This window comes from Pelmatolapia mariae, linkage group LG22, assembly GCF_036321145.2.
Source record: "Pelmatolapia mariae isolate MD_Pm_ZW linkage group LG22, Pm_UMD_F_2, whole genome shotgun sequence".
Classification (NCBI taxonomy): Eukaryota; Metazoa; Chordata; class Actinopteri; order Cichliformes; family Cichlidae; genus Pelmatolapia; species Pelmatolapia mariae.
The window spans coordinates 1805192-1813782 of NC_086245.2; the positions used below are offsets into that span (position 1 = coordinate 1805192).

General features: G+C 38.4%; 1 gene segment (V, D, J or C); it reads left to right on the forward strand.

The window, feature by feature from the left end:
• Positions 1 to 1025: 1025 nt before the first annotated feature.
• Positions 1026 to 8240, forward strand: LOC134619799 (Ig kappa-b4 chain C region-like). The segment is given in 2 exon segments: positions 1026 to 1050; positions 7906 to 8240. Coding segments are annotated over 2 exon segments (360 nt in total).
• The last annotated feature ends 351 nt before the right edge of the window (positions 8241 to 8591 follow it).

The window sequence follows — 8591 nt, forward strand, 5'->3', positions numbered from 1 at the left end:
TCATGTTCTCTGTATCTGCCTTTTAGGAGGATCCCACCAGTAAGTGTCCGCATTATGTATGCACTTGGGATTACAGCCTTGTTCCCAAACTTAAAGGACCCAGATTCAAAGACTGGTTATGTAAGTAATGATGTTATGGTGCATCCATGCTGTCAGTGTCATAGTCCTGGGTCTGTGACCCAGTTTTTATGCAATTTGACTTTTTTGATTCTGGTTTACTTAATAAATGCCTACACCTGCAGATATGACAGTCAGTGGTCTGTGAAAGTATCTTGTTGTTGGCTTTTCTGATGCAGTGGTTAAAGAAATCCTATGATGAGACTAATTCAGGTCAGTCTGTCATTCAGGCAGTTTACCAAGTTATTCCCTAATGGACCCAAAATAAATAAATGTAAAAAAATATGTCATTGTGTAACAATTGATTTAAATAGACCTCTACTGCATGATGCCATATCTGGCTTTTTGACATGTAGCACTGAACAATCCCACCAGTCAGGAGTTTTCTTCAGTTGCTATAAACAGTGTAGGTAGGGTAACAGGTAATCAATGCCGAACAAATATCTCTCTTGCTCTTAATTCGACAGGAACATTTCTATGATCACCAGAGTGGTTCTGGTTACCTGGCATGAAGATTGAAAACTGTGCAGTGCAACTCTACTGAAGAGATGAAGAAATCAAAGTCAGCTTTTCAAGACAGCCCCAAGACTCTTCGCAACTTCACAACAAATGCGAGACAGTTGTCAGGTGATGAATGCAAGGAAGCTATGTCAGTGATGAGGCACTTGACTGACATGAAAGTTGTCAAAGAGAAAATGAAGGTGACATTTCAACATAGGCAAAAAGTGATTCAAGATCCAGCAACAGCTTCTTCTGTCCTGGACCTTTTCCCAAGATTTCTGGATACACCTGGCTTGGTAAGGCATAAAATGATTTACTGACAGCTTTGTGGTTCCTTTGTTTGTTTGCTCGTTAATGCATTCTTTCTATTGTCACATTTTGTGTTTAAGATTGACCAAGACTTCACAATGCTGTTTGGGGAGGAAGTGTCTGGTAAATTCCTTGCAAAGTGGCCAACATTCTTCAAGATTGCAAAAATCTGTCTCAGAGTACAGAATTGGATGAGCTGCTTGTTTCTGCACAGGGTAACTCTGACGATTGTGGTAAGTTGGAGATGGTAGATTTCACATGCCTTTAAAGCATTTTCGCAATTCCCACAGCACAATATATTAGTGGACCATACTATTAAATCAAAACATGTTTTGGCACCTTTACAACAAATTGGAATACAGCTGTCGATTTTATAAATCACATTGGGTTTCTGTTCATTTCAGTATGGTATGAAAAGGAATTTACAAACATGGTAAATATGAAACTTTAATGGCGTTTAAAGTTTGACAAAAAAAATGTTACATAATGTTAGTATTGTTATGACTCAATATTTACGTCACTTGGTGGCCAGAAAATCTTAAGTGTCTTGAAATGAATTTTCATACCATAGTGAAGACAGTGGAAAACTGCTTTATTTGAAAAATTATCAGTTATCTAAAACTGAATAATATTGAAAAAATGACTGCTGTGGACCTTTAAATGACAGTAATTGCGATTATCCTAATTCCTATTCTGTAGTTTGGGACTGCAAGTTGGCTGCCATTCTTTTGCTGCTTCACTTGTTACCTCCAACATCTAAAGGAAGGAAGTCTTCAAAGATTAGCACATCAGATGCTGCTCACCACCTAATGAAATTCATGAAGGTATGATTTGTAGAAATGTGTTAAAGTAGCTTTCTCTTTTGATGAGAAAAGATCCAGATTATTAGATGTTTTAAGAGGGCAAGGGGCTCCACTGTGCAGCAGATATATCTATGCCAGACAGGCTTGGTGTTGCAGCACCGGCACATTATTGTTTCCATTAAAACTAAAGTTACACATTGGAACAAAAATAACTGTAGGCCCAAAGTAAAACATTTTAATATTGTCTTAATTTTAGGCAGCAATGCTGCCACTCAACATTCAATTTGTTTAATGTGAATCATTTGGTTTCTTTCACTCCCTCAGATGGGAGGTAGCACGGAGACTTTTCTTAAGGCTGGCCCCTGTGTGTTGGAGAAAGAAAGAACATCATCCAGAGTTTCTACATTGTCCTAGATCAAAAGGTCATTCCCTGTGTGACGCAGACGGGAGTTGCAGCTTTTGACGAGCTTTTCAAGTAGGGCTGGGTATCGTCACTGATTTCTAGAATCGATTCGATTCCGATTCACAAGGTCCCGAATCGATTCGATCCACGATTCGATTCGATTCAATTCGATTTGAATCTGGGAAATTTTGACAGTCAGAAATATTATAATTCAGATCAGTACATTTACATATTTTTGTATCTATAAAAAGGAAGCTGACACACGCAAGACTTTATCAAAGGTGTAAGCGTCACAGCAGACGCTTTTGTGTCAAAGTAGCTGAAGATAAAACACAGAAAAACATGAAGGTGGTTTTCCTGGGCTGGGATTTTATAAAAATATTCTGCAGTACATCAAAAATGAAAGAAAACCATTAATCAACATATGAACGTTACCTCTGACGTTACAGCGGTTTTATTAGAGACACGGCTAAGCGTTTTGCATTTTGCATAATTTTAAAAAGTTTAAATTTGTTCAGTATTGAACGGCAGAAATTAGGTTTTCTTTTCATGTAAACGGAAAAAAAAAAACAGCGGCGGACAGCGCTGTAAACAATGGTAGACTTGTGCGTAACAAGCAAGCGAATAATGCAGAAAACTGATTTTTAGACGGGAAACTGTTCTTGAAGTACAGAGAGAGAGAGAGAGAGAGAGAGCTGTGCATGAAGTATGATTTTATCATGGTGGAAGCAAAACAGTAAAAGTCAGAGGAAATTCATGACGATGTTTATGTGAAGCCTAGTTTGGATCTTCTTTTGCTGCTGGTTCAGTCAGTTTTATTTTTATTGTTTGGAGAGAGATAAAACTAACAGCTTTAGAATCAGCACAAAAAGGGCGTGAACACAAAGCGCGGACCGCCGACAGATCAGAATCAGCGAGCTGTCGGCTTTCAGCCCCGACCGTGTCCGTGCCGTCAGGTGAGAAAGGCGACATCTCACTGATTCTGATCCGCGGGTCCGCGCTGTGTGTTTAGATCTTTGTGCAGAATCCATGGACCTGCTCTCATTTACTGTCTTAGCTGTTTGGTGGTTGTTGAAATTTTGTGAGATTTCGCCAGAGATTCTGGCGTTTCGGGCAAAATAAATTTATATTAAAAAATCGATTCAGGATTTTAATGAATCGATTTCACGTTATCCAAGCCAGAATCGATTTTAATCATTAAATCGATTCTAAAAACCCACCCCTATTTTCAAGGCACATTTCGTATTTGCTGTGTCCTATGACGAGGCATTGTACAACTTCTACACATTCATTCAGACCACCGTGTATGGCATTGATGTTGGCAGCGTGAAGGAGAGTCCTCGGGTCAGGGAAAGCAGAGCAAGAATCCTTCACAGTACAGTCTAAAGACATCGACTATACAGCACTTTGACTGGAAATGTTCTTGTGTTACTTTTGCAAGATACACCACACAAGTTGCTCAGTGTTATTTAGACATGTCAAGTTCCAGCATGGTTTGTACCCAGGAAAGTTTTTACGTTTGACCTTTGGACAGCCTAGATATTAATTTATCTTTTACAAGCAACACCTCTTTTCCAAGCACATGGAGACTTTGTTGACTCAGAGGTCATCAGTAATTTTTATTTTGAGCCTGCACCTTATGATAGAACCTCTGTTCCACAGCCTGTAAATGTGGTTCATCTTGTGACAGGTGTAAAGGAAAAGGATATATTTTGCTACTATTTTTACTGCTATTTGTATAATCTTCATTACCATTGTATTAATTATTAATATTGGTATTGCATTTAGATGTTTAAACATATTGGCAGAAAATTAGCCTTTATTACAGGTCCAGAGAGAACCACTTTAAACTGTTGAGTTGAATTTATAATCTCAAATGCTTTTGAAGGCTTTTTATATAATCTTAAATACTGGTTACGTTGGTGTGTATGGGAGACACACACTGAAGTCCAGACTTCAGTGCGTGGGAGACTGCTTTCGGTTTCACTTCTGCAAAGCATGCAGTTTCCTGTCAGCCTGCAACTCAGAGTCTGAGTGCGAGTTATTTTGAGTAGGTTATGAACAACAAGGTTATTCTTTATTATCTTTTATACTTTTATATTCTTTTATTAAGCTTTTAGTAGAGGTTCTTGATTAAAACATTTATTCAGTAGTGTGTGTATATGTGTGTGTGTGTATATATATGTATATATATGTATATGTATATATATGTGTGTGTGTGTGTGTGTGTGTGTGTGTGTGTGTATATGTGTGTGTGTATATATATATATATATATATATATATATATATATATATATATATATATATATATATATATATATATATATATATATATATATATAAAAAAAAAAAAATAATAATAATATTAGTTTCAGTTGTGTACGTGCTGGCCTTTTGTCTGGTGGAAAGGTTAGGAGCAGAGGTGCGAGGTGAGACAAAGTGCAGCCGAGGTCATGACATATACACATCACATACACACACACAGTAGTAGACTCATTTAGTAGGTAAAGAGTTCAGACTTCTTTTAGCTGTAACTGCAAAGTTGTGTGCGTACGTGTTAGTCTGTCCCAGGAAGTACACCAGATGGCTCAGAGATAAGAGACAGCGGAGGCGAGTTGTGGGAAGGCACCTGGATGGAGACGACGACGATGTTCTTTTTAAACTGTGTCAAAAGTTAACTGAACGGTTGTGGTTTTGAATTGATGTATGCTGTATTGTGTCTGCTTATTGCAAGAGAGGGGGGCTGTATTACCCCACCCCTATAAAGCCTTTGTTTTGACTATTGTAAGACAGTTCAACACTGATTCTGCACAGTGTTGGCTCCACGCTGCGTGTATTCATTAAAATCTTCGTTGACTCCACCTGACAGGGTCAGTGTGTTATTCCGATCTCCACCATCTCTCTCTCTCCTCAAAATGAACATTAACACAGGCAACTACTAGACATGTATAGGACTGTTATTTCTCAACTACAGTCCTCAGGAGTTCTGAAAGTACTGTGCAGTGTTTAGTTGGTTCATTGGAGGAAAGGGTTAATGAAATACAAGCACATGCAAAACAATCTGTTGTTGAATGTTTGTCATCAAGAGAAACCTCGGAAAAAGTTGAATGTTTTGATCAGCTTGAAAATCCATTCTCATATCTTTACAGAATCTAAAAGGATGAGATTTTGAGCAAAAATGGAAAATAGTTGAACCTGTAGAGCATGTTTTCTTGTGTGCATTTTGATGTACTTAAAGCCGCTTGTGCATGATGATCAATGGTCACTTAAATGCATTTGTTATTGAGGATAAACTGGATGCTGTTGCACTGATCCGTGTAGATAATGTTGTGTGTTATAGACCTTACAATGGGCAATTTTCAAATGACACTAATGACAAAATGTAGATTGTCCAATATTGTAGTTTTGTATATCTTTATGCGCTGTTTATTTGTGGTGTATCTGCTGTTTGAATACAGAGTATTTTGAACACTGTCCTGTTGTTTTTTTTTTTTAATGGGTAGAGTGTCTGTAGCTGTGAATACATTCTAATATATTGTAGCAGTAGAGATATCAGAGATTAATGGGAGTTTATTGTAATCTGGCAGTATTGATGATTTGACTGACACTAGTGTTAGACAATCAACACTATTTGGTGTTAATTTTTAACACTTAACACCAGTGTAGAATATTGTTGACACTGGTCAGTGTTAGTCAGTGTAAATCTTTAACTCTTTACAGTGTTAAAATAACACTAGGTCATTGTTAAAAAATATAACACTTTGAAAAGTGTTAATTTAACACTCAAAAGAGTGGACACATATAGACACTTTTCTAGTGTTAAATTTAACACTCACAGTGTCAATTTTACACTGGCGATTTTGCTGTATACAGTCCCACACACTGATGTAAATCCCTGTCCTAATAAAGACGTACATATGATCTTTCTTTTAATATTAAGATAACATGATTTGTTCCCAGTGATCACTAATGTCATTAAACAGTTCAGTCTTGAGCTGAGTGATCTCTTCCAGGATGACAGGAAGCACTAGAGACCAATGAATGTTTGAATGAGAATAAAAATGATGTGATTCTCGTGCTATGTTTTCTACACTCACCTGAGCTCGACACAGTTGAACATCTCTGGGAGATTTTGGAGCGATGTGTTAGACAGAGGTCTCTACATGTTTTTGGAGAATGGCCTTCATCCCTCCAGCAGAGTTCACAGTCTTAGTCTTGCTGTTCAGCAGTGGCTCAATACCATTGTATGTTTGTGTCCTTCGTCAATATATATGCATCTTTGTATGGAGTGGATCAGCCAGTTTATCAGAGCATCAAACTCAAGTATATCTGATTTTTCTGTATTTATGAATATAGTCTCTAAAAATGTAGGAAATCAACAAAGTCTTAATTTACACTGATGCATTTTAATTTACATTTAAGATTCTGGAAATTGGAGCCTGTCATGGTCCTGGGTCATTTTGACCCAACGTTTTGTGTTTCCTTGGATTTCATTTTGTGCTTTGTGTTTATTCTGATTTTGTATTAGTTTAGGGCTGAACCTGGAGTTTAGTGTTTTATCAGCCCTACCTGTGTCTGTCCTCGGTGCTCTGTTCGTGTCCCCGTGTTTGTGTTGTAAAACAGTCTGTGTGTTTCCTGTTTTACTTTGTAGGTTTGTGTCTCGTTATGCCCATTAGTTCCAGCCGTGTCCCCTCCTGTGTGCCATTTCCTGATTACCTGGTGTGTGTATTTATACTGCGTGTCTGCCTGTGCTCCTCGTGGCGTTGTCTGTGTTCATCCTCTGTGAATCCTCAGTGTTACTCCGTGTCCCTCTGTTCCTCGCCCCGTGTCCTCCTTTTGTGATTAGTTTCCCCAGTCTAGGTTTATGTTTAGTTCTGCCCTGGCTTTGGTTATTTCTCACTGTAAATAAATCCTCATTCGCATCTCCACCGCCATCTGCATCTTGGGTCCTCATTCATTCCACAACACGACTGCTGCCACAGCCGTGACAGTGCCACTGTGTTATTCTGAGATTTGATATCAGAAAAAGTCCCAAGACATCAAAGTCAAAAGTTTTACATTCCAAATAAATTATTTATTATTTAAATGTGATGCACTGTAATAGAGCAGGGCGATATGACCAAAAATGTTTATCACGATATACATTTGAAAATTTGCGATAACGATATAACTAATGATATAATTGACACTAGACAAAATACTTTACAACACGACAACTTTATTCGTGCAAAAAAAAAAAAAATCACTTAAACAAGCAGCTGTTTTTTTATGTGCATTATAGTTATATAAAAATTTAACAGTGCAAATGGAAATTCCTTGCTGACAGTTTAACCAAAGCTAAACCAGTTCCACACCACTGAAGTTGCAGCATTTTTACAAACCAACTCTGGTTCATCCGTTTCATTCACCGATCCGCTTTCGCCCTTCTCATTCTCCGTCGCCGCCATTCTTGTTCCGCCATGTGCGTATGAAAACAAAGACACTGTGCATGCGCGTTTTACCCATATTCTATCGCGATATTTGATTTTCTTATCGTTGCCCGACATTATACCGGTATTACCGTGAACGGTATGATATGGCCCAGCCCTACATTGTAATATTTTCAGTTTTCACATCAGCTAAAATAATTAAACAAACAGTGAATGATTTTGTTGAGTTTGTTTGTTTCAGAGTCAGAGACTGGTGGAGCAGAAAAAACACCTGACAGAAACTTCTTAACGGAGAAATTCAAATTGTGGTTCCCATCCTCTAAGCTGATTGGTGTTTCCTAGGTGATACCCGCCCCGCTCTGAAGGTGCTGGGTCCCTCCAACAAGGAGCTGGAGAATGGGAAGGCCACGCTCATGTGTGTGGCCAACAAGGGCTTCCCCTCAGACTGGAGTCTGTCCTGGAAGACGAGCGACAGCAGTGGCAGCAGCAGCATCAGAGGGGAGGAGAGCAGGACTCCTGGAGTGCTGCAGAATGACGGCCTCTACAGCTGGAGCAGCACCCTGACGCTCACTGCAGACCAGTGGGGGAAGGTGGGCTCTGTGACCTGTGAGGCCACCCAGGGCTCCCAGACTCTGGTCTCAGAGATACTGAGGAGAGACCAGTGTTCCCAGTCCTGATGTCAATCACTGAGTCTTTGATGATGTTTTTCTTCTGTCTCTTTGAGTCTTCTTCTTTGCAGTTTAAAAAAAATAAACTCATCAAATAGGCCTTTATTTTTCCCATCTCATAAAGACAAAATCATACCAACAATCAACTCCCGTTTCATCCTTTTGTGTCTGTTGTAAAGCTGATATTTCAAACTTTTAAAACAATGTAAATGTAATGTGAAAACATGTTCTTTGAATCTGAATTTAATAAATGCACATTAAAAAATAAAGATTTTGTTACATTTATTTAGACAGACCAAAATAAAAATATCAACCAAAGACACCGAGTGTAATGTGCAGTGAAAATGGTTTAATATATTT